This window comes from Myxocyprinus asiaticus, chromosome 28 (genome assembly GCF_019703515.2).
Source record: "Myxocyprinus asiaticus isolate MX2 ecotype Aquarium Trade chromosome 28, UBuf_Myxa_2, whole genome shotgun sequence".
NCBI classification, from domain to species: domain Eukaryota; kingdom Metazoa; phylum Chordata; class Actinopteri; order Cypriniformes; family Catostomidae; genus Myxocyprinus; species Myxocyprinus asiaticus.
Window position 1 is genome coordinate 15,636,027 of NC_059371.1, and position 27,050 is coordinate 15,663,076.

General features: G+C 36.5%; 2 protein-coding genes across 11 annotated transcripts in view; both read left to right on the forward strand.

Moving 5' to 3' along the window:
• LOC127419426 (myelin transcription factor 1-like) overlaps positions 1-5,403 on the forward strand; it is a 93,176-nt gene extending 87,773 nt beyond the window's left edge. For 6 of the 8 annotated variants that reach the window (XM_051660800.1, XM_051660799.1, XM_051660805.1 and 3 more), the window contains 5 exons: positions 195-416; positions 1,458-1,549; positions 1,677-1,780; positions 2,777-2,920; positions 3,063-5,403. In XM_051660800.1, coding sequence (XP_051516760.1) covers positions 195-416; positions 1,458-1,549; positions 1,677-1,780; positions 2,777-2,920; positions 3,063-3,206 — 706 coding nt within the window. In that variant the 3' untranslated portion in view covers positions 3,207-5,403. The remainder of the gene's footprint in view (positions 1-194; positions 417-1,457; positions 1,550-1,676; positions 1,781-2,776; positions 2,921-3,062) is intronic. The other 2 variants (XM_051660801.1, XM_051660807.1) reach the window with 1 other exon arrangement.
• Positions 5,404-11,544: 6,141 nt separating this feature from the next.
• On the forward strand, positions 11,545-27,007 carry LOC127418971 (protein-L-isoaspartate O-methyltransferase domain-containing protein 2-like). 3 transcript variants are annotated; one of them, XR_007893579.1, is made up of 7 exons: positions 11,545-11,698; positions 16,675-17,033; positions 21,670-21,772; positions 21,866-22,037; positions 22,331-22,454; positions 22,931-23,008; positions 25,187-25,330. XR_007893579.1 is itself a non-coding variant. In XM_051659920.1 (6 exons), exons 2-6 carry the CDS (start codon positions 16,727-16,729, stop codon positions 25,669-25,671), a joined length of 1,191 nt encoding a protein of 396 aa, XP_051515880.1. In that variant the 5' UTR covers positions 11,545-11,698; positions 16,675-16,726; the 3' UTR covers positions 25,672-27,007. The 3 variants fall into 3 exon arrangements, 1 of the variants encoding a protein (XP_051515880.1); XR_007893578.1 differs by having other exon boundaries at positions 22,331-23,008; positions 25,187-25,257; XM_051659920.1 differs by lacking the exon at positions 22,931-23,008 and having other exon boundaries at positions 25,187-27,007.
• The last annotated feature ends 43 nt before the right edge of the window (positions 27,008-27,050 follow it).

Below are 27,050 nucleotides of genomic sequence, written 5' to 3' on the forward strand. Positions count from 1 at the left end.
AATGGAGTGAAAAATAAATATAGATGCGAGTGAGACAAATGGTTACTGAAGTAAATAACAAGGTGATATTTCTGATGGGATATATGCTATTGCTTTTACAGTCAACAGATGTAATTTTCACACTCTATAACAAAACTCTATATATCTGTTTTATTCCCTCCAACATCTTTTCCACACCTCTTCTGCTCTCAAAGATGCCCAGTGCCAGGTTGTGACAGCCTGGGTCATATCAGTGGGAAGTATGCCACTCACCGCAGTGCATATGGATGCCCGCTGGCGGCCAGGCAGCAGAAAGAGGGTTTGCTGAATGGTTCTCCATTCTCCTGGAAGGCGTTTAAGACAGAGGGTCCCACCTGCCCCACTCCAGGGTGTGATGGATCAGGACACGCCAACGGCAGCTTTCTCACCCACCGCAGGTACTTAAGAGTAGAAAATAAGGGGGACTGATTGGCATTTGAAAAACAGTTTTATTTTTAAAGGTGACGTGTGTAGAATTTTGTCTGTGTTAAAAAAAAAAAAAAACACTTGTCCCTGTTTAAAGAGCAGATACAGTTAGTTAGCCATTTAGGCTTAGGTTGACTTCTGAAAAAATGTAAACACTGTGGCGCTTTTAAAACATTGATCTGGTTGTTAGAACGTCCAACATTAACCAAAATGGCGTTTGGACTGGGAGTACCTTTTTTTTCCCACACAATGGTAGAGGGGATATTGTTTGGGAAACCTGTTTCGAAACATTATTGTTATATTTGTAATTTGGTGCCACTAATGGTGCAGGAATTACACCTTTAATTTTATGAGAACTGGTCTAATTTGAGTCATTACAGGTATGCCCATTAAGAAAATAATTTAGTCATGACAACTCTCGGAAATATTTAGCATTTAAATGTTGGTATGATATATTGATAGGATATTGGTCTTGGCGTTCTGGATGTGCTACACTGCTGCTGCTAGAAAATACATGTGCATAAGGAGTTAGCATGTGGACATGCTGCTGCTACTACACAATTAGACAAAATGCAAGACATGCTGCATCAAGCATGTACTGTATGACGCTGCTGCACAAATAGACATTACAACAACAACAACAAAAAAAAAAAAAACATGTTGCAGGCAAGTGGAGCTGGAGTGGAGTTGGGTTTCAGAGAAAAAACCCTCAGCACACTGTAGAGAAAGCAGCTTATCTGCAAAACTGAGCCATTTAAATGTTAGACAAAGAGAGAGATACGAGTTGATTGGCTACCTGATTACAAGTCAAAGGAAAAATCAGCTTACACCATGCGAGCCAATTGTTTTAACATGTCACATGTGAGTGAGCTGATTGGCTAGCAGATACAAGTCAAAGAACCTATCAGTTTCTTGGCTGAACTTTGGTCATTTCTTCAAATATAGTGATGATGATGTTGGTGATGATGATGATGAAGATGATGATAATGATGATGGATTCTGTTTTCTCCCAGTCTCTCAGGCTGCCCCAGAGCCTCCCTCAGTAAGAAGAAAGCCAAGTTCCCTGGTGAAGAGTATCTCAGCACTAAGTTCAGAGCCAATGACGGTGAGACCCTCTCTCTCTTTCTCGTATTGCTATCTCCATTCATCCCACATCAGTCTTATCCTTTTTCTTATATCCCACCTTCTGAAATGAAGATGACAATTTCTCTTTTATTTTTCTCTCTTTACAGTGTTAGACAATGACGAAGACATCAAGCAACTAAATAAAGAAATCAATGAGCTCAATGAATCCAACAATGAAATGGAGGCAGATATGGTCAACCTTCAAACACAGGTTAGCAACACATCTTTTCAAAACGGTGCAGTCTACACCTTCTAACCCCTCCTGTGATGTTGACCCATTTAAGAGTTAAAAACAGGGAAAAACTCATATTAATATTGTATTTGATCAATTATTTGTCATTTGGTTTCTCCAAAAAAAAAAAAAAAAAAAACGATTTAGTAAAAAAAATTATTACATTTTATGGTACTTGTTTATATTTATGCAATGTCAGGATGTTTTGGGTGGTTACCAGGGTGTAACTAGGGTATTGCTATGTGGTTGTCTGGGAATTATTAAATGGCTAAAAGACGGTTGCTTAAAAGCCAAAAGAGATCATCCCCAGGTCTCTATAATATTCTGATCCCTAGATATGTTTTTTTTTTTTTTTGTCTGACAGGTAGACCTTTGTATTCTGAAATAAAATAATATTGATTTTTTTTTTCCAGAATATATTAGTTTTAGACTATAAACCATGATTCTGTATTTGTTTCAAACAGAAACAAAGTGTAAATATTCCAATTATCATTGTTTTTTGTTTTGTTTTGTTTATACTCAAAATGAAGGTTACTGTTTATCTACTATAAAAGAATGGTACCACCACTGACATACTGTATAGCTGGCACACTTTCCAAATGAAATGCAACTCTAAAAGCTTGTGTTCAATGTGAAGAACAAGCATATGTCATTGTTCATAATCAAAGGGAAGTGCTGTATATCTACTGTACTCTACCTGGTCTTTTTTGACCCAACCAAAATGGTTGTTAGGAATTTTCTCCAAAACAGAATTAAAGAAGATGATACCAGGGCCATATGATATGGTGACTGTAACCGCTATAAACACTGAGGGAGAATCCGGTTTTCTAATACAAAACCTCATTGACCAATGATGACTTGCAATCAAAGTTGTGAAAGAAGTTTAGATGTGGCAAACATGCATTTCTAGAAGGAAACAAGATGTCAGCTGTTGCTTCAAGAATGGGAATGTTTAATTGTTTTGCGATTTTGTAGATCACATCCATGGAGAAAAACCTGAAGAACATCGAGCAGGAGAACAAGATAATCGAAGAACAGAATGAGGCTTTGTTTATGGAGCTCTCTGGACTCAGTCAAGCCCTTATACGCAGCCTGGCCAACATCCGTCTGCCTCACATGGTGAGTTACTACACAAACACACTAATAAGCTCTAAAATAGCAGTTACTAGAACTTTTATTTTCTAGAATTCCCCATAAATTAGACACACTAGATTACAAACTGTTACAAATCTGGGGCTCCAATATCCAATTTGCATTTCAGCAGGAGCCAATCACAGAACAGAATTTCGAGAGCTACGTGAGCACCCTAACTGACATGTACACCAATAAGGACTGCTACCAGAACCCAGAGAACAAGGCCCTTCTGGAGACCATCAACAAGGCAGTGAAAGGCATCAAGGTCTGATTCAGCCGAAAGGCGTGGAAAAGAAACAGAGGCATGAAGTAATGGGAAGAGCATATAAATGACACACAAAAAAGGGCATTCAGGTTTTTTTTAACAACAATCTAAGCCTTCATCCCAGGGAGCATTCTGTGACAAGTAAAAAAAAAAAAATGAGGTAAATAATATATATATATATATAAGGACCAAAATCCGCAAAAGCTGCTGGATTGGAAGGCGGAAGATACCAGATGGAAATCCTTCAGTTTATTTATGAAGGGAGACACAACCCTTATTTTCTTTAGAGTTTTTGTTGTCTTTACGTTCATTCGGTGAGAACTTTGCATTAAAGAAGATGTTTTTGAAGAAGGAAAAGCTGGGAGTGAAGGAAAGATTTCCAGAACTTCATCCAGAAGGTGAGGCCAAGGCTTTGGGTGAATTTGTGAGGACGCTGCTTTTCGAACAACAAATGCAACGTTCAAGATAATGTGATACCTGATTAATGCAAGGCATCTGCAAATCTAATGTAAAGCCCTAGAAGAAAACAATTACGCAGTGTTTCCTCGTCCTTCCTTCTTTTGCCAGAAGAAGACATGAGTTTTGGGAAGAAAAGTTGGGGGAATTGAGAGGATGTACTACAAACATGCACATTTTCTCTCCTATTTGGAAATCGGCGTTCTACAAAGTGTGTGTTCAACCATATCCCAGCACTACAACGTCATGTGGTTGAATCTGTAAATTTCACCTGTTGAACCACTACTTTCTTGATCTCAGTGCAAATGCCTCAAAAAAGCAGCCCTTTTATTTATTACAGTTTGTTCTTTTATTTTAGAGCTAAATACAGGAGCATTTTATTTGTATTACTGGTAGGATTATTTACCAAATGTAGTCATATCTATTACTTATGAACAATGAGTTGCACTTCATTTCAGTCAATTCAACTCCAAAACAAGATGTTGGATTGTTACTGATATATAAATTATACTAAATTTGTCCAGACTCTAACTGTAATTTATTTATATTTTGTTATAATTTAATTTTAACTGCGTTATTTATTTGAATTCACCTATTTAAATACTCGCACTGGAAAAGTGCAGGCCTTCTGTTCATAAAAGGTCATGAAAATGTGACAAGGAACGTGCCACATCAATATTTGGAAAGAGAAAAGAAAAATCGACCACTTATTTTCATTTCACAACAGAGTTTTAAAAAAAGACAAAGTGCAAATATTTTTAACCAACAATGTTTTGATATGTTTTTTTTTTTTTTTGTACATTCTCTCTCTTTCTCTCTCTCTATCTTCCTACCTATATATATATATATCTTTATCTATCGGTCTCTATTCGCATTTTATTTTTTTGAATTTCCAAATTACAGCTGAAGGAGAATTATCATCTCTATTTATTATTTATTTAATATTTATGAAATTATGAACTGTGATATGGTTGTAATGTATATTTATTTTGTAACGTCTCTGTGTGTTTGTGAAGTCTTAGTAGTCTTGAAGAAATTTTGGCGATATAAAAATAAAGACAAAAAACATGTTTGGATGAGAGACTAAAATATGATGATTATTAAGGGTTCTCCTTATACCAGCATTAATTCTTAGAGGAATGTAAAGAGAAAAAAGCAATTCCAGTACTGTGGAACATTGAGCTTTGACTCTTTCCTCATCTGTCTCAACAGGAAGAGGAAGTTCAGTAAGAGGTTACAGAGTCTGGAACTGGATCCTCTCGTGCTGACTGTTTTTTTGTTTTGTTTTTGTTTTTGTTTTTTTACCTCCTCAAGCTCTCTGTAGTGGCCAAAAATGTGTCCCCAGAATTGCAAGTGGATTATTTTTGCTCTCTTACTAAACTTATTATCTTTAAAGTCCTATTGGACAATGGGAAGTGGGTGGGCATTTTTGCGGTGGGAGGGGTTATGGGAGACAAATATCAACCATCCTGAAATAAACTCTTGAACCACAATGTCCTTACTCAACTAGTATCAGACGAGCATACACCCGTGTAGCCTTACACTAGATTTTTAGTTCTTCGATGCACAAAGTGCCACTGACCTGTGCTTTCGTTACCGACTCCGCCCATTCAGCACCCACACTACCCTCAGGTCATGTGACCGTGGCATAAGTGGGGATTGTTACCGATGCCTTTATTCCTTTGCCATGATGGCCATATGTACACAATATATTCATTCTGTATTTAAAAAAAAAAAAAGAAGAGAACTATATATAGTATATAAACATACCTATATTTTTACAGTGTAATTGTTAACTCTTTTTCTCTTATAATAGCTAAACAGAAACAATATCTTTCCAAAAGCTGTGAGTACTACTATCAATAGAAGACTAAATAATATTTAAAAAAAACTAATAAAAAAACAAAATAAAGACCCAGTTTACTGTGGTTGCAGGATACAATGTGTTTTATAATATGTAAATGTACATTTTTAAAGGATACGATGATGTTTGTAGAGTTTCCTATTTTCCAAACTCACTGGGCCTCTCTATGTATGTCAGCCACATTAATAGGACAAGGTTAAAAGATTAGTCGTAGTGTTAAATGACTGTACCTGTTTAGATGCAATGTAGTGTGCTGAAAGTTCTCCTCGGTGGATCCGTCTTTAGTATTGTATGGTGTTGTGCAGTTCTAGTGGGTCGAGACACTAGATATGTGTGTAAAATGCCAGTCATCACAATGACATCTGTATGAATCATAATAGCGGCTTGTGAAAAGAACATTGTGCCTCTATTAAATACGGTAATTTTGTTTGTAGTACACAGCAGCCGTGTAGTTAATTTGCAGCAATATTGTGATGGACAGAACATGTGTGCACTTTTCAGAATCTTGAATGCCAACTAATGACCTTTCAGCCAAAAGAGGTTTATTTTGTGTGTGTGTGTGTGTGTGTGTGTGTGTGTGTGTGTGTGTGTGTGTGTTTTAAAGTACAATGACTGTTGGCTAACAAACAACCATTCATTGCACCAAAAGAATTAGGAAAAATGTGCAAATGTCTTCTTCATGTTTGTTGTTGTTTAATGTGAATCTGTATTCTGTCTGAAATGTCAAATGCCCTTTGATGCACATCTGCAGGGGTTGATTTAACGGCCATTGCCATGTTCAATTTAACATCAGGAGCCACTTTATTGAGGCTTGTCTTATCTGAATTAATTTTTTTCTGGCATCTTTTTGCCTCGTCACCAAAACAAAAGCCCTTACAATACTACCATATCAAACCTGATCAGTCAAAGCTCTCGGCAACAGCACAGTTTGGATCAAGCCCTGAGTTAAAACAGAAAATGATGTTAAATGTGGACAAAATGTGGTGCTTGCTGAGAAATTGTCACTGGTTGGCCCTCTCACACACTCGCTGAGAATGAAGGAGGCACTAGTTGCATAAATCTTTGTCTATTTTCATAGGCCATCTTATTCGCCTCGTTCTGTGTATCCTTACCACGGGAAAGATGTGTGAGTTGCATTTCAATACAGCCTTGTCTATCCTATCTGTGAAAGCAGAATTTTTAACTAACTGCAACAGAGTTCTTCCTTCTAATAGAATTGAGGGAATACTCACTACTAATGTCACGTTACCTTACTACCATCGTTGAGGGATTATAATGGAAGATTAACATTTATATCTGCTCATTACTACTGACATTATATAAAAAGCACGTGTGAATTATTTTTCCTTGGTGCATGCTCCTTAAAATTGTCGGTGATGATGAGCAGGCATGAATGTTATGGAGTTTGCAGAATCTGCCTTGTAATGTAGCATGTTTTCTGTGTAGCACCTGCAAATGCAAGTTAACAGTACATCTATCCCCTGCCCATCAAACCAAATAAGTCACATTAAGTTTGTAGGGTTTAAAAGGGTTTGTACTTTTAAGATTAAAAGTAGCGGATTGATTTAGCACCTTCATAAGCATATTACTTGAGAGTCTGGCCTTTCCGAGACTAATCGTGATTTGATAGGCTTTGGTGCCAATTGTAGGTCAAATAAAATGGGTTCCTTCGTCATCATATTTTGAGGCGAGACATTTAGCTTTAATTACAGCTAAATAGTAAGTCGTAAAGATTGTTAGAATGGAACTGTTTGTCCCATTATGCTGATATAACCAAAACGGCCCTCATTCTGTAGGTACTGTATCTTACAGCTCTGTGGTTTTCTCATGTGTGCCTTTTCTCACTTGTGTTTGCTGCAGGAAAGGGTGAGTTTACATTTAAGGACTGGGTTCAAGTCCCACTCAGGACGACAACTTATTTTTCTTTTGTTCTGTTTTATTTATTTTATTTTTTATTTTTATTTTTTTGGGGAGGGAGGGAGGGAGGGAGGTAAAGGTAATACAGTAAAGCAGTGAACACCAAGAGCAGATAATATTGAAATGGATATTGTTTGTTTGTTTGTTTGTTTGTTTGTTTGTTTGTTTGTTTCAATATTAAATAAGTAGATCAACATATCTCAAACTGTTCTTCCCAAAAACTTCAGAAACTGTGATTCTGATTCAGGTATGAAACAGTATGATGGGTCATTTAATTGAATCTGAAATAATCATTGAACTTATCGCAGATGAAGCATTTATGCACAGGGCATTATTCTGTCAACAATGGGATTCTGTACATTTGTAATAAAAAAACAGTGTTGTTGTATTAAACAATATTTCCAAGTAAATGTATTTTAAACCCACGGCCAAGGCTTGTCCTCTTGCGTCCTTTTTACAGAGATCAGCTATTTTTACTGGTGATTTTGTAGCCACAAATTATTCTCCTTAAGAAAAAAACAAAAAAACAAAAAAAAAACAATGGTACTCCCTAATAATGCTAAGCACTTCCACAGTGATAGACTACATGTTTTTGGCACTTTTGTAGCAGTGGTAGTTTCCTTGCTAGGTTTTTCTTTTTTTCTCTTGTAGAGCAGGACAAGCTATGGCTGTGCGTGATTCGAGGTAACTTTGGAAATGAAGTGTGTAGTTGGTTTTGGTTTGTGACCGTGTTTGTGTACCCTTGTACCTGTACTCATTGATATCAGTGTTAAAAGAGAACAATAATGTTTGTTTTGTGGAGGTATCGTTAATTTCAATGTTATATATGGACAACATAAATAAAGAGTAAATAATGATGACCTTTCTGAGTATACACTTCCTACATGATGTGTGTCTGCGTGTTTCTTTTTATCTGTATGGGTACCAGTCAAAAGTCTGGACACACCTGACCTGAATGTATGTTTTTAATTGTTTGATCTTAAAGTTTTAAATGCTTGAAATTACTTTTTGTATTTATTCATTTTAATTTAAGAGTTTAGCTGGACAGTGAAGGAAAAGCAGCCAACAAGATCCCAACATATATGGGAACTATTTCAAAACTGTTTAAACTATTTTGAGAAAATCATCCCAAGTGGCTTCCTCATGATGTTTTTGAGACAATGGTCAAAGTGTGCAAAGCTGTTATCAAGGCACAGACTCGCTACTTTGAAGAATAAAGATAGAAAGATAGTTTTCACTTTTTTTTTTTACATTTTTGGTAACTGCATAACTCCCATACTTCCTTTTGTGTTATTTCTATAACGTAGTATAACACCTATAGTAGTAGTAGCAGCAAATGTGGGAATTTTGCAGAATAACATGTAGTTACACAGTAAATAAATAGTCTTGTATGTATTTAATGTTAGTACATAGTAGTTAAGGCCACCTAATATAAAGTGTGACCGGAACTTGAGAACAAATTATCACAGAATTATAGCGAGGCGATAGTGTTCTTCCTCGTCTATCTGTTTATTATTATGGGTTTCAGGATGATGGCCAAGTATCGCAAATAGAAGCATTTTTGTTATTTTGTTGAGCCTTTATCCATCGATGGAAGAACCTGAGCAGACTAACATGAAAAGCTATGTAGCCTATTAGCGCCTTCACAGCTGTCAAGTTGGACATGTTTTGAGAACTGTAGATAATTATGGTTATTTCAAAGCATATATTGAGTCAAGTCAGAACCTGAAGAGTTTGTTGTACCGAGATTATGTACTTATTGCAGATACAGGGGAGGTCCAGACAGCAGGATGCTCGTGTATTACAGGACTCAGGCGATGATACTGTCATGCTGTCATTTTTCAGATAAAGTACAAATATTTTGCGGGAGAAGAATGTGTAGTAAGCTCATTGTACACAAAAGTGCAATGTTCTCTGTAAATCATCTATAAAACAGTATGTATTATTAAAAGCACTGTACAAATACATTTAATTGATACTGAATTAATGTCCACACTGTTAACTGAATCACCTTTTCCCCTTAAGGGAAAACAAGCACATTCTGCAAAGACACTCAAAACATGATAAAACATCTCACTACTGTACATGTCTCATCTAATAATTATGGTCTTCCACTGTAGAATTGATCCATTTAGCATCACAGCATGAAAACTGTTGAAAACATTGTCACTACTCACAGGCAGTTCAGGTAAAACACTGTTCCTTTTTATACTCAGTAAAAATGCCATTTCAAAACATGTGAAGCATTCACAAAGGCCAACGCTGAATACAAATGAACGCCTGTTAGCACAATAATGCTATCGTTTATGTAATTCATTGCGCTCCATTTCTGGACGTCTATCGTAGCCGGACCGTAATGGTGGATAAGTAATCCCCGCTGTTGTCTTCTTGCCAATAAAGTAAAAATAGCACACAAACAAATTATTCCAAGCTTTTTCAAACAGATGTTCCTAAGTCAATCCTTCTAAGTGGTTTCTGATCATAACATTGCTGTTTTAGATAAAACTTTAGTTTTGCTTGATTAATAGGATAACCACTAACTACACACATTTTCCGGGGAATTTTAAAGACATCTTACAACATTTAAAAAGCAAGAATCTAGCCGTATGGCACACAAGCAAGCAGAGACCTGTTACACACAAAACACCAACCAATCGCACTTCCACTAGCCAACAGGAAATTCCGCCCACCTAGCGAAATACAGTGGACTCCTGAGAATATTGTGGATAGCCTATCAGTGTAATGTTAAAAGGTACTGACAACTGTTAATATTAAGCACCTGCAGCACCTCTACTTCCCACGGCCCTGATTATTACTAATTTGGTACCCAAGAAACCTTTCTTATGATTAGAACAGTTGAAAACGGTTGTGTTACTTAATAAAGAGTGGAAATATTAATACAGTTTCTTTTTACAGTTACTGGGGTGTTGGGAATACTTGCATTTCTATCAAGCCACTTTACCCTTGCAAGTCTAATTTTAGTCTTAAAAATGGCCAAAAGGAAACACATTTTCCTGAAACTCATCAGTCTGTTGATTATTTTTTAATGTATTTTTTTGTTTGAGAGAGATGAAGGCTATTCCATGCACTACTGCTTTAAACAAGAAGACAAGTACATCAGGGTCTCTGGCTCCTAAACTAGCAGCTGCAGTGACCAGTAGGCCTACAGTACATGCCAAGCACTTGCATTGCTGCAAGTAGAGGATTCTTGGTTGAACAGAAAGTTTCAAAAATACAGCATTTATTTAAATAGAAATAGTCATTTGTAATATTATAAATGCCTTTACTGTAATTAGTGGTCAATTTAATGCATACTTTCTGAACAGAAAAGAATGCAAAAAAGACTTAGTGTTCTAAAACTTTTGAACGGTAGTGTATACTTTTTGTATTTACATATTTTAGTAAAAAGACTTTACTGCTATTCTAAAATGTGGAAAATATTATTCATTAAAAATTAGTAGGTGTGTTCAAACTTATGAGTTTTTATTGTCTCCCACTGTGTCAGCATTGTGTTGGTGCCACAGTTGTAATATAACTAAATATAAATATATAACTATAAATAAACTATACAAAAACATAATTACCTCATAGATGAGCAGTATCACTGACAATAAACAAACAGGTGACTCATTGATGAGATCATTTGCAAATCAACGCTTTCAATATCCTGACCTCTGCTGGAAAAAATGGAACACTACCACGAATATATATTCTCAAAATAATGAGGATTCATGTGGAACCTCCCAACAGCTTTAACAATGACCGTCATTTAAAAACTGGTATGAAATTACATCTCCATTGCTATACACAGTCACATGTATGGCAATACATATAGGCCGAGATAATCTGACACATCATCAGGTGTGAATGACTCTCTACAGGTGCTTACAGCTTCCACAGGCAGCAAATGACCATTTGAGCTATAATAAGAAAGGAAAACAACAGACATTAATGAGAAAGGAGCTTAGAGTCATGAATTTATTCTCGGAGGAGGAAGGCTTTGAACAGGTTAATTTCGAAAACACACGTTGGGCTGACACTGCACTTGACGTCGCCGTGCGTGTGACGTCATCGCGTCAGCTGGTTTATGTTTTGTTTACATCGCATAGTTTTTTTTTTTTTTTTTTTTTTTCGCAGTCAAGTTAGGCGTTATTTTGCACGGACCAAACATCCTCAAGCCAAACGTACAACATACGCGTTAATGTGATCGATGGACATTGTTGGTTTGTACGAGACAACCGCCGTGGTCCGTCATTACACGGTAAGGACAAATGTAGACTACGCAGTGAGATATGATCGAGTGCCAAACGGTGGCTACAGACTCTTTTGTTTATGTTCTTCTCCTCGTGTTCAGTCATGCCGCAGTTAACTATTGTTAAATGCATAATACGGGCGCGGATTACATATGATGCATTCGAAACTGGGTTAGAACATGTTTATGACGTGACAACGGAACATTTTCTTGTTTGTTGTTAGAATCAGCGCATCATTTTTGCAGGAAACCGTTCGCATATTTCATCACTGCTCTGTGCGCGCATATGTCTCCCCCAGCGTTGTATAATGACCGGTTTTGTTTACGTTTTGCTGCTGATAAATATGATGTTATATTCAGACAGGTCACGTGTGTCACTGAAAGAACCTGTGTTCTTGGTGAGCTGCTGTGGCATGCTGGTGTCTGTTAAAAGTGGGTGACGGACGGGTGCCATCCATACGACTTCAATAGTCCATTTGTTAGATTAAATAACAAAGACAAGCTCCATTGGACTGATGCAGTGGCGTAGCCAGGGTGGGTCGGAATTGGACCCAGGCCACCCAGAATATTAGAGATTATTCTTTGACTTCAAATATATATTTATAAACTAGTTTAAAAGTGTTATAAATTCTGATTTCTTGATCTGAAAGTGTCTAAGAACCATTTGAATGTGCTATGGCTATGCGCTCTATTGTAAGGGAAAATGTATTTAAAAAATATTTGGGCGAAAACTTGGCCCATCCATTTTTATTGAGGCCCACCCAAAAGTAATTTCCTGGTTACACCCTTGGACCGATGTGGTGGATTTGATGATATAATGTACATTTTCTAGTATGCTACAGGTTAGAGGCCTGCAAAGCTTTTGCCAAAGCCCTCATTCAAACTTACTTGGCAAGTATACTTGAAGTGTTCAACCAGCCCACCATTTTTTGTGAGTGTATATTTGGATCTTTACTAGGTTCTTTTGTTGTCGATACCCAAGTTGACTTACAATAAGCCCGACATGTTGGTCTGCGTGCCCACATGACAAACAAACAATACTCTGCTCTAAATGGAGTTGCTGCCAAGAGTTTGGGTTGCGACACATCAGTGTGCCACTTTTTACATGGCATGGTCTGACCTCTAAAAATAGATTGAAAGTAGCATAAGGCAAGTGCTGTCTTATTGTCAACTGTGTTGCCATTTTCAGCTGACATGCTTTGACTCATTAAAAATTTAGTTCTCTTAATGATCATTTATTATCTTTGCTTTCTATCCACCTGGTAGACAACAGTTTGTGGTATGCCATATTTAGGACTACAGTAAATTTAACATAATTCTGCAAACTGCAACCATTGCAGAATCATTCTCTAATAAATATGCATTGTTTAAGAATGCTTCACGTGTTATGGTATTTTATATAACTGTTCCTATTTGTCTACAAAATCTAAATCTCAGTAAGCATGCTTCAATGCACATTCTGTATTAATGTCCAGTTAACATCGTAGATCAACTGCTTTAAGAAAGGAAACATTGTCTTGGGCTGCTATTGTAGTACCAACAAAGCCTTGGTTGATCTCAGTGTGGAACTTTTACATAATATTTTTTTTTTTTTTTGCCCTGAACTTGCTCTGATACGGGCTGTAACAGATTTGCATGAAGATCCATGAGAACTGCAGGCATGGGAGAAATTTCTAGCACCAAAAAATTGAAATCTTACCAATAAAGCATATGTCAGCTTTTAAGAGCAGAATTGCATTCAAATTTATTATACATTTACATTTTACTTTTAAATTTATTTGTTTTTATAACCTACACTGGCCATTTGAGAGCAGGCATACAACAAAACAGATGTACCTCTAATGTAAATTTAAATAGTTTCAAAATGTAGAATTTTCAATATCGAAATTAAAGTTTTGCTGCCACAAATAATGCTGCTATAATGCTTGGATATGTTTTCCGGTTGGATTTTGAAGCTTATATTGCTTGACATGCTTTAATGAATGGAACACTACTCATGTGTTTACAGATCATGATGTTTTTATAAGTTTCGATTTTTCCAATTATGTTACTGTAACATGTTTAATAATATTTATAAGTTCTGAGTATTTTATAACGTTGCTGCTGTTTCGAGGTTTCCTAAATGTGTGTGTCCTGAAGTGTGGGTGTGCTGCTGTTTTCTTATTTCTTTTATCCCAGTCACAGAAATGCACAAATTGTTGTAACATTCCATTGTCATTTTATAGTCTGCTTAAACATGGTATACAATTTACAATTGCATCTAAAAGCCACAGTAGGTACAAGGTAGTTCCCCATGAATGTATGCTCATCTCAAGTTGTTTATAATGTACCGATTTCATAGCACAGACATGTACATATTAATTTGTTTAGTGTCTAACCATCTTGTTATTACCACCTTACTCCCAAAAAAAAACGATTAGAGAAACTGTATTGTAATTGTTATACTACATATTTCTGCTTATTATTTTCATGTTTAATAAAGTGTATTTCATCCCCATCATTACTGAAGCTTTTATACAGTCTTATTGTTTGCAGTGCAAAGACCTACTATTGTAGTATTACGGTTTAATTGCATTGTCCACAGGCTGTAGATTGTAATTTAAGTGCCTTCAATTGAACTCATATCATGAGTTTCTCTTCTTAAATTGATTAGTGTAGTACAATACAAACATTAATGTGTAGTGGATAAAACACTTGAATAATCATATTAAAATATGTAAATAAGTGTGTTGTTTATCTTCCTCAAAACAAGTAATATCTCGGTAATAAATGTTTAAACTAATAACATAATATCAACATGAAAATAGAATGTCATTACTCTGGCTCTGCTGATGAAAATCTCCGTGATCACAGGCAAAGTCCAGGTGACCTCAATCCATGAAATTCATCCTCCAGAAGAGCAGTGCCAAATCACAACTCTCATAAAAGTTTCCTCTGTAAATTCCTTGCAATTTTAGGTTTAAATCATAAATGTCGCTAGTAGGGATATGCGGAACGACTAGTTTCACTGATGTTTAAGATGTCACTGATGATGATTTTTTGTAGTCGACTTGTCTAAAATAGACCCCCCCCCCCCCCCAACTACTAATTCCAGAGTCGACTAACAGCATCAGTAGTCTAACTAGTCGCTAGAGAGCCCAAAGTTCCATAGTGCAGCTTTAATCTAATCTAAATGCTAGTGTACTTCAAAACGTTGACAACATTTTTTTTTTAGAAGATATAAGCATTTGAAATGTCTTTCGGCTAAACAGACCCAGGCAAAATAATGATGTCACATAGCTGCTGAGATATGTTGTCCAAACAAATGCTTTCTAGAATGAGAATGCACCCTTCCCCTACATCTGATCAGAGCACATGGCTTTGTTCTCACCTGTGCTGATGATGACTTCGCAGGGCACTTTGAAAGGGAGCACACACCATGCTGTAAGTTTGTTCCAACTAGAACTTCCAATAAGAATCACTTAAAAAATGAGTTCCGAATTACCGTTATCACCTTTCAGCCCTCTGAAGCTCTCACTGTGGAGGATAATTTTCTTCGAAGGGAATAGGGCATAGGGATGATCACTTCAGAATGGAATGCACACACGAGAGTTGGGAGCGAGGAAAGTGGCTGGACTATATTCATATTTTTTTGTTTAAAAAGCAGCAATTTTTCTGAGGTTTCTTGGGATGTACAGCACGAGTAAGTGTTCTTTATTCTTTATGTTTAAGTGTATTGTGATTCAAAACATTGATATATTGGGATCTTTAACTTGTTTGTTTCTCATTCATCTGTATTGACTTGCACAACGGCTCCAGCCTCGTCGGAAGCAAAGACGGGAATGAGCTGTGTTTGTTTGTGGGCTGTTTAAGTAGTAACATGGTCAGTTAGATCATTGTTTGGTTTTCAAGTCAGTGAAAAAGCGGTCAGACTTGGTATTGAGATCGCTTTTTAGTTTCCCCTGTAGAACTCCAGCACACAGGGACTGCGATGTAAACTAAAGCCTATTGCCTTTTTTTAAAAAAAGGCATGAGCTGTTCAACAAGACCCACCCCAGCTTCATGTTTCATTAGGCAATACGTCAACAGACCAAAGAAAACTGCTCTCATCAAGGCACTTCACGGGGACTTTAAAGGTTGGAAGAACTTGGTTCTGATGGAGCTAGAACACTGACTAAAGTATTTGAATCTAAATATTGTTAATTTCAATTCTAGACGTTTATTTTAAGAAAACTGCAGATTTTTAGTTCAATTTTTTTTTAGAGGTGGAATTAGCTGTAAGTATTCAGATTATAAATTTAGCCTACAGGTTCAAATTTTCAGATTGAGAAGAAATTCAGAACTACAAATACACATCTCTCAATTCAGTTATCAGAAATTCATATCATAAACAAACTAGGCCTCTGTGTTCCACAGGGAAAAGCAAATATTATCAAAATAGTCAAACTTAGCTGTGATAAGAACTAGAACGAGCTAAATCGGAATTAGCTGTAATTAGGTGGAAGCACAAGACTGATTCGAATAAACAAATTAGAATATAAATCAAAGAGGGAAAGATTGCTACAATTTGCTTGAACTTCAGCCATGAACTTGTTGCAGTTGAGTTTAAAGCAGTTTCAGTGCAGTGCTATCCAGTGGACCAACAGTGGTACAAATCCATTTGCTCTATGACAATGCTATACTTCTTTTACTTAACATTTTAAACTTTTTTTTTTTTTTTTTTTCCTGAAAAAATTGTGAGCCTGTACAACCTGTATTTGTCTGCCAGGCAACAGTCCTAAGTTGGATCGATTGGAAAAGTAATAGCACACTTCCTCAACAAGCCAAGCAATTTTATGTATTCATGTCTACAGCACAAAAAGTGCAGGACAAGTTATGCTACGAAGTTTAATACTTGCAGCTAAACATGAATGTGAGCAATAAAATTAGTGTTGCTTGCACAAATTAGGTATGAAATAGTATCATTTCATTTTTAGACCTAGGTTTTTGCTTTTTTCTTCCTCCAGACAGTGATAGGTACACCTCAGGTCTGTCCCAAGAAGCTCTTCTCCTTTCACCATGGGCGGAGCCGTGAGTGCTGGTGAGGACAATGACGAGCTGATTGACAACCTTAAGGAGGCCCACTACATTCGCTCAGATCTGGTCGAGAAGGCCTTCAGAGCCATCGACAGAGCTGACTATTACCTCGAGGAGTATCGTGACAGTGCTTATAAAGACCTGGCTTGGAGGCATGGTAATCTCCATCTGTCTGCTCCATGTATCTACTCAGAGGTGATGGAGGCCTTGGACCTACAGCCTGGCCTGTCCTTTCTCAACCTGGGCAGTGGGACGGGTTATCTCAGCAGCATGGTGGGCCTTATACTGGGTGAGTTTACTTGTATTTAAAGGCACAAGCTGAGGTCTTTCTATGGATATATATAAATTGCTTACCTTTGCAGACTCATTCTATTGGAATGTTTGCCAGTTATTGTGGTTTACTATTTTTTTTTTCAACATCAACATGAATATGGTCAAAGTCCCGATGCCAGTTCAGTTGATAGATTTTACACTGTTTAGAGGGGTCAAACCATTAAAAATCAAATTTTCTTTGATCTTTCAAAATAAGAGTTAAGTGTACTATGACAAATAAAAGGAGACAAAGTTAAAAACAACAACAGTAGATATGCACGTCAAGAGCGCATGTGTGAGGAGGTCAGGACGCACCAGCATATGTATAACTCAAGTCTCAAGGAATATAAAGACATCTTTATGTGTCTAAAACCCTTAAGAGAAATTGTCTGGCGTCTCTTAGAAGTCATAGCATGCATGCACCACCGTCAAATGGAATATACTTTGACAGGCTTGCGTTCGACTGTATGCAGACGCTGAGCATTCGCATCAAAATCGAAGTATACTTTGGGCTTTAGTCTGACTGAAATCGTACCAGTCCGATTTTTGCAAAATCAGACTAACTGACCAGATAATGCGTTTGCAGTTTGGCTTAATCCAGCATTGGCCTTGGGCGCATGCATGCTCTAAAAAACAGATGACTCTCATCCTTTCTTCAAATATTTAACTATTCATTGTGTCATGTCTATTGTTGAGCAACCTTGCCCATACAGTTTCTGCAAGGAAACAAGGAGAAAGTAGGAAAGGATTCTTCACTTACAAAACAACAAGAGAAATAATGATAAGCCAGATGTGGGAAAGTCCTGTAAGATCTGAGGAGCTCGGAAACAGAAGAAGAGTTAGAGAAATTATACAGAGAGGCCCCCGAAATTCCTCAGTGTCATAAATTAAAGACTCGTCTCTGCTGACGACCAAAAGTCTACCAAAACGGGTGTAAATAAGTTAAAAGATGCCTGAAAAGAGTCCACAAAAGCTGCTTTGTTGAGTGTCAACTGTCTTCCCAAACAAAAAAAAAGATTTTAACTCTCGACTGAAGGAACAACCTTCCCCCAAAACCCCATTCATAACCAGTCTTTTTCCTTCGATTTAACCAATTTGCTACACTTAGAAAATAGACTAATAAGGGAGCATGAGACATTTTCTGATGGTCAGTATAATCCTCACATGCTAAACTTATCCAAGACAGAGAGATTGAATTTTGAAAACTCTCTTTAGCCGGACCAAATCTAGTGCTTTTCTATCATCTCCAAAGGCACAAAACAAACTTTTCTTTGGTTTTTACTAGTGCCCGACTGATTTATCGGTCAGCCGATATTAGCCATTAACAGATATATCGTATTGGCATATTTGTTTTCCGATATGCGCAGATATGGAAAAAAAAAATTCAGAACATATAATGTAGAAAACAATGCTTGGGGTGATTTAGAATTGGTGTCGTAACGTAGTTTATCCAGCAGAGCGCGCTCCAACTCCATTGTTCACAGAGCTGAGCTGACGGTGGTTCTGCTGACAGTGTGGAGGTAAGCGGTGCGGAGTTAAGTGGCGTCTTCACGGTAAGTTGCTAACTAGTTTGTGAAATACATACTGGAAAGTTAATAAACAATGAACCCATCATTTTCCCTTTTCAGTATAACTAATATAACGTTAACCCTGTCCCTGACAACCATGTCACTCATGTTTATCACATCTGTTTGCTGTGTTAGCCAGTTATAGTTTGTCAGTGCAGTCAGTAATGTAGCATATTGAAAAGTAAACATCAGAGCATCTTTTTGCAGGTCAGCAGACAATGGTGCGGTGGTGGATTGTGTCTGTTGAGTGTTGATTTCACACTACGTTTTTACCTAGTTGGTGAGATGCAGTGCTGGAAAGTAAATAAACAATGTCCATATTTTACTCACCGTGACAACGAGCTTATAGCTAACTAGCTAACCATGTAGCTACTTTCATACCTTGTCAGCTGAGTGGAAGCTAATGTGTAAACATGTATTCACCAAACTGTTCAGGATTCGCAGTTTGGTACCCCCTTCAAGTGAACATTTCTAGTCGTTGCATTTACAAAATGCAATATTTAAAAGTCTGGTTTTCCACCGTTGAAAGTTTCCCCTAAACTTTTGTAGCAGCTGCCGCTGTTTATCTCTTGACTCGGCAGGTGTAAATGCTTCTTGTTTTATAACCTGCCCCTAACTGACTGGCAGTATTCAAATAGTCAGCATTTGACTGATACTAAACAGTACTGCTGATGTTTATTTAGCTATTTATTTTATTTGAATTTATTCTTTATTTAAATGGTCAGCAACTGACTGATACTGAACATACAGTACTGATGTTTATTTAGCTATTTATTGTATTTTTATTTATTCTTTATTTTCTCAGTGTTCATTTCTATAATTTGTTGACAACATAGAAAAGGTCTGTTTTCATTCCAGCTCATAAATTAACCATATCGGTAATTGGTGAATTTCCCCCCTCTAAAATCGGTATCGTCTCAAAAATCCCATATCGGTCGGGCTCTAGATTTTACAATGCATATACATATATTATGAACAATAACACTATAAAAAGACTCCATTGTATCATCATTCTACGCTTCTGAATGCACATAACCTAATTTTAATATGTTAAGATGCATTACATGATGCCTAACTGTGGCTAGATTCATAGAATGCATTATGTTGACCATGTACATACATGATGTCAATTATACAATGTATAATGTATATTCAAATGTTAATGTTTAGTGCAGTAACCATAAAGAGAAAGTATGTCATGTTTCATATGTAAATGCTTGCCTGTTTATGTAGATAATGTTGATGTTAACAGATGTCATGTCACTTACACCGATTTCATTATATAAATTTCATTATATACAAAAATATGTTCACTTTTGAGCGGGAAAACTGACAAATCTTAAGAACAAAGACTCCTTAATCACCTTCAGAAGAAGGGATAGAGAGATGATCACATGGCATCTGAACAGCTGCCTCTGATTGGCTTAGAGCCTCTTCGGGGTGTGACCAGACTGAAAAGGTTAAAAAGACCAGCCAAAACCCTCCTCAAAAAGAGTTCTCTTCTCTGCGCTTCATCTAACACACATGACGGGGAGTGGCGAGTCTCCCTTGTGGGAGGCCTCGCTTCAAAGCCCCGCCTGATCATTCCAGCACCGAACTACCCGGCGTCCACGATCTTAACAGAGGTCCAAATCATCGACAGAACAACCAGAACTTTCTACTGACCCAGCCAAAGAACCAAAGCAACACAAGGAAATGCAACGAAAAGCAAGTACACCTCCAGACTCTTGATAGAAAGTGCTGGTGTTTTACTGTACTTCGGGTAACCCAAAGCAAATCGAGTTATACTAAATTAAGTATCAATGGTCTAGGGCATGGTCTATAGACTCATAAAGTTCAATTTTCTCTGTTACAGACCATTTCATTCACCTTCTGTTACAGCTCACTCACCATCCTGTTTTACATTTGTCTATGTGTGTTAGTTTAGTTTTTATGTTGTAGATTAGAAATAAAGTCTTGTTTGTATTCAAAGAGAACATGACTGTGGTATATTTTGATAAATAATCTTGTCAATTGATTCTTAAAAGATCTGCGCTCCGTGCTTGAACAATATGTCAACATATTTGTGATATTATTTTCAATGGCCATGACAATAGTATTACTCTAAAGAGTCAACAGATGCGTCATATCAACTCAGCGTGGCCAAGTGATCAGATGTTCACCTTAATTATTTCAGTTTTCCCTGAATTAATCAATTCCCTTCTTGAGCTAAAATCCCTTACATATAAACTGGGAGCAGATACAATGAGCCTGTTGTATTACATATTTAATGGTGGACAGCTTTTATTCAGATTTCTAATCTGATCATTTGTCATTTATCCTTCATATAATGGTGGTCGAACACGGCCAAGATTCCTAAACTACTTTACATATAAATTCTTATGTATTATTGGTGATGAATGAAGGCAGTTGTAAATATACCCTGCCACAAAGTTGCTTATTTCCTACAGTCAGCCAAACTTGTGCTTGGCTGTGTGCTGCACCTGCTGCTCTGCATACCCCTCAGAAAGATATTTTTTAACAAGGTCCCTGATCATTTCATTTTGTGCAGCACATTTTTTTGTAGATTATTTGGTGAACCTGTCACAACATAATGCAGGTTTTGCAAAGAGGCTGTTATTGAACCTGAGGCAGTGCAAACTATATTAGATCAGACAACAAACCTACAGTGTGTGATTAAGCACAGCAAGCACTGTTACTCATTTCACATGCAAATATGGTGTTTACATAGGTGTCTTAAAATCATTTTAGCAAAACTGTCGTGTTTAATTCAGAGAGAGGGTTTAAATCATCATGGGAAAAATAAATGATGACTTTTAAATAATGAAATAAAAAAAAATCAAATAATACAAAAAATGTAATGTATATGACCCCTTTATAAGACATCATGTATATGACATACTTTCACAAAGGTTATAGTGCTCATTGGGGTCTTCCTTTGTATGCTATCTTTGAATGTGTCAGAACAAATATTGCTTTTTTGACCTGAAGATATATTGATATTTATGCATAATTGAAAATAAATTATACTGTTCATCTCCACAGGTCCGTTTGGTGTGAATCATGGTGTGGAACTGCATGAAGATGTAGTTGAATATGCTTACCAGAAACTCGACTACTTTATCAAAACCAGCGATAGCTTTGACAAGTGAGCCATTACTTGTGTAACAACTTTAAAATGGTCTTTTAATTGTCAGTGAATTGTATTTGTCTGTTAACAGGTTTTGTTTGTTGGCTGCAGGTTTGAGTTCTGTGAGCCCACCTTTGTGGTGGGAAACTGTCTGGAGATCCCCCCTGAATGCAGACAGTATGACAGAGTGTACTGTGGTGCAGGAGTCCAGAAAGAGTATGAGAACTACATGAGGAACCTGTTAAAAGTTGGCGGGATCTTAGTTCTCCCCCTGGAGGAGAAGGTTGGTACACATTTATTCTTCAAGTTTATATGCTCGTATATTCTTAGTGTACAGCAATTTTTAGAACACCTCTACATCCTAATGTGAGATTGTAAGCATAACCTGAATCTGAGTGACTAATCAGTAGCTTATGTTTTCATTTAAGTTTTTTTTTCTTTCTTATTGAGTGATTTATTTACATCCACACAAAATCAATGTATGCATAATTAGTATTCAAGTGGGATGAAGTGTAATTAGTGTAGCAATTACTGATTCGAGGGCTTATTATCTAAGCATAAGCAACTTTCTTGCAGTTAACCAAGATCACACGCACAGGTCAGAGCTCCTGGGAGACCAAGAAAATCATCGCTGTGACCTTTGCCCCGCTGGTACAGCCCAAACAGAATGTCAATGGCAGACCAATAAGTGTTCCTTTACGTGAGTATACTGAAGAATCATTTGCCTAAATGCCTGCTCACACCATGTCCAATGCAACTAAACAACATGAAATCCAAACAATAATTGCAAATTATTTTTACATGCCAAAACTGTGATAAATTTTGTCACTCTGAAAAATATTTGTATACCTTACTGAATGCAAATGCACTCTCATTATTTACATGCAGTAATGCAAATTTTGACCCATTTCTACAGTGTGACTGATTTGTTATCACTACACTGAAATGGAACAATGGAAGTCCAAACGTAGAGTGATATTAAAATATGTTACTCTATAGTGATAATTATAGTGGTCATGTGTTATAAGAATAAAAGTACTACAGCTGTCTAGGTAAGTATATTTATTAAAAAAAAAAAACGCATTCCTTTTTGTCAGCAATTGTTCACCATATCACTCATTTTCACTTCACTTGTTTGTTGCCATTATGGCTTTTATCATATAATTCATTGTACAGGAGAACAACAATATTGACAGCTCAACATCTATATTGAATGCTGATTCCGGAAACATGACCAAAAAGTTTGTTCTATTGGTTAGTGAGGTTTTCTTTTTTTCCTTGGTATTGCTTCATTTTAAAACCTTGTGTTGAAAATTCAGACTTGGTTTGAATGGGATTTCATTCTCATCAAATCAATAATTGAGAGAACTTTATAAAAATAAAAAATATGTATGGATTAAAAATTGAGTAAATAAAAAAAAAAATATGGTCATTTTAAAATAAGGTTGTATTCGATAACATTAGTTAATGCAATAGTTAACATATATTAACAAATGAACAATAACCAAGATTAATAAATGCTGTTAAAGTATTGTTACTTTCTACATATACTAAAACATTTTTTACATTAAACTTTTACATTTTTTATATTTTTTACATTATTTGTTTGGTTAGTAGCCATGTAATAAGCAGGATAATGTACAGTCAGCCGGTTGTTATCGCAAAACAAATCCCAACAGGGAGATCTGGATCACCCTAAATGGGTTTATTTTGTGATAACAACTAGCTGACTGTACATTATCCTGCTTTTTACACAGCTTCTAACCATATAAATAAATACATGAACATAAAATATTGTTTTGCACTGAAATTATGTTATGTGAGGAGAAATAAATCGCTGAACAGTTGAAATCCACTTCTGATGTGAGTTGGAATTCTGTTGGTGTTTATTTTGTAATTAATGACTGTCTGACTATTCATCATGCATCTTCTTACAAGAATTCTTGCCAAATAAATAAATAAATTGACATGAAACATTGATTTGAGTTTAAATTATTTAATTAACATACTTGTAGAGATCACACGGTGATCCGAGAAGTAGTAAAGATGGCTCACAATACCCAGATGAGTGGTCTGATACGTGGATGTGCAGTTGTTACTGAGAAATATCAGACCACTAGATGGTGCCATTGATCAGTCATAATCAAGTATTTCAGAGAGCAGTGTAATAATGCAAAATAAACCCCTTCAGGCTGATACAAGACCCCTCCGCTTCGCCTGATCACCCTGTCTGGGTTTATTTTGCTATAACAACCGGCTGACTGTACATTATCCCTTACTTAATGCATCATGAACTAAAATGAACAAACAATGAATGTAGTATTTTGATCAATTGAAAATTCTGATAGTTTTATAAAAACATTTATCAATTAGAAGTGAATTTATTAAATTAAGAAAATATGTGGTAATCCTAAAGTAAAAAGTTGTATTCGTTAACATCGGTTAACACAACAGTTAACATTACCTAACAATGGACAGTAATTTAACAGCATTTATTAATATTGGATAATGTTACTTTCTGCACATACCAATACATTTTCTACATTAAAAGTTGTATGCATTAAAGTTAGTTAATGCATTATGAACTAACATGAAAAAACAATGAAAAATTCTATTTTGATAAATTAACATTACCCAAGATTAATAAATGCTATAAAAAAATCTATTGTTCATTGTTACTTCATGATTCCAAAAGCCACATTTTCACTGTCTCTGATGTTCACTTACAACTGTTGTATTTCTCCCTCTAGTTCCAGTCCAAAAGTTTTCCTTCCAAAACTCAGAATGACATTAATGTGTGTGATTTTGTTGAGCAGATTGACGAATTCAGTGAAATTCATGGTTAATAATCACTCATCACTCATGTTATTTTAAATATGTAGGCTTTGCATGTGCAGAAATAAAAGACATTTACACATTTAATCACATTTATTAAAATAACAAAACTTTTTGTGATATATTTGCAATGTAAATGATTATTTCTGACTTAATCATTTATAATCATCCAATATTGTTTTGGTCAAAATCTGTTGATATTTCTCACTTCGGGCTCATAATTTCGAATAAATACATCACATCCGGTTGGGTGATCGCATACGGTCGAGTCGCAAAATTTTAAATATTTCAATGCAGCCAAAGCTCAAAATCAGATCCGAAAATGTTGCATCCAAAGACGGTCGGAAACCCATGCAGCCCCCCGAAATGAATGACTTCTGGTCTGTCGTTTGTCAGATGCAGTGAATAGGCAGCTTAATGCATTAACTTATTTTAAGAAATAGAACCTTAATGTTTGCCATTGCTACCATTAGTGTTACCGAAAATGTACAATCCAATCTAATGATTTAAACTTGCCAAAAAAATAAATAGGTAACTGTAAAAAAAAACAAAAAAACATGCCTTCCACTGTTCTCATTCATTCTTTTTATTTTCCAGCTATATTTGAAGTGCGGACATTGCAGGATCTAGCCCGTATCGCTATCAGGCATACTCTACGTCAGCCCATCGCTATGGGGGAGGGACGTACAAAGCGACGGGTGTCCTTCCCAGGGGCTCGGGCCATGCACCGTTACGGTCCCCGCTTCGAACGCCGCCGCTTCTGTCGCCGTTTTTACCGGCAGTGCGTCAACTCTGTGGTCCTCCACGACTCCATGATTCCAACTGCCATAGACGACTGCCAGTACCCCGGAGGAGTGGAAGAGGAAGAAGAGGAAGTGGAGGAGGAAGAGGAAAGGGGTTGTCGCCGAGTGAGAGAAGACCTGCCTGAGGAGGATGAAGAAGGAACGGGTAACGAAGAGGAAAAGAGCAAATCCGAGTGTATTCGTTCCGAGCCACCTGTTAATATTCTGAGGGAGAGGATTCTAAGACTCCCATTACCTGAGCCGCTCAAGATGTATCTGCTGTATTACAGGGAGAAATAAGACTTTACGGGAGATAATGGGTGCGGTGTAGCACTAAGATGATTAGACACTTTCTCTTCTCCTCTTCCAACTTCTCAAACTGGATTGTCATGACATATGATGTCCATATCCCTTTTGAGATGCAAAGCTCCTAGATATATTCAAATGCGAAACTGATGGACTGAGCGAGATTTCCTGAGTAATCAACATCGTATAAACTCATTTTTGAGTTAATTTAATAAATCCAATGTTCCCCTCAGCTCAGAAGATCAAACATATGTACACAACTTATACACAGTGTCCCTGTGGGAATTGTGCAGTGTTGTGTGTGAATTGAGCTTGTTGCTTTGAGCTCTATTAGAGTAGCATCATGTTTGGGGTGTTGCATAGATTAAAATGGTGGACTGAAGAGTTGAATATTTTTCTATAGCTTTACATAAGAGCTCAAAGTTGGACCCCCACTGTTGAACTCTTTCCTTGCCTCTACGGTGTTCTCCTGAAATGATTAATGTCTGCATATGTACTGCTGTAGTGCACCCGCATTTTGTCGATATTTGGGGTTGTGGTGAAACATTGCACACATTACGTAATGTAACTTTGATTACCGTTGCTGGTAGCAGTACGTTTGATACATGCATTGTGATGTCATGTCGCCTTAATCCTTCCCACACCCATACAAAGGCAGACATTGTTATCAGTTTGTGCCCAGTTATCAGTTTTCAGCCCGCCGATTGATACAGATATTGAAGTTAACATTGTAACATATCACAAGCTTTACTATTTTATTTTAAAGACTGTGTGAAATAAGATTTTTAGTAGGATTCTATTTAATGGCAATTACACATTAATTTTGTTTTAATTGTTTTTCCTCTGATACATTAAGCACTTGTGTATTTTTCTATACATAATTACTAAAAAGCTCCAATCTTCTCATTTAGAATTTATAGCCCTACTCAGGAATAGTTTAGGACAACCATTTATTTTGTTATATTTCCCTCTTAGGACTGATGATCAAAAGAAAAAAAGACCAAACATTGACCTTTTTTTTTTTTTTACCCAAAAATATGGAAAAGGATCATTTGCTTTTTGTACATCAATCTGATGGAAGACCATTCTTAGTTTAAAAGGGTTGAACGTGGCCATTTCTATACATCTAAACTGAGTGTCAATGCCAGTGCTTCTCTTTATTTCTCTGTGATGAGACCAATGTGTAGGTAGCCATTTAAATCCATGATATTATCATTGGTAAAACTCATTTGAAGTACAAGCATATCTGCCAGGTTTTGCTTGAAACGATTGTGTGCTTGTAGGTAATAGACCCTTCAATAAAGTTTGAGTTTCCACACTGGAAAAAAAACATGCTTTCAGTAAAAAATTTAAATTCTGAAATATTTTATTTA

Excerpts from the sequence above, each read along its gene's own strand:
- LOC127418971 (XM_051659920.1), top strand. The coding sequence starts at position 16,727 with ATGGGCGGAGCCGTGAGTGCTGGTGAGGACAATGACGAGCTGATTGAC. Across the intron at positions 17,034-21,669 it reads CATGGTGGGCCTTATACTGG|GTCCGTTTGGTGTGAATCAT; the intron begins GTGAGTTTACTT and ends TCATCTCCACAG. Across the intron at positions 21,773-21,865 it reads ACCAGCGATAGCTTTGACAA|GTTTGAGTTCTGTGAGCCCA; the intron begins GTGAGCCATTAC and ends TGTTGGCTGCAG.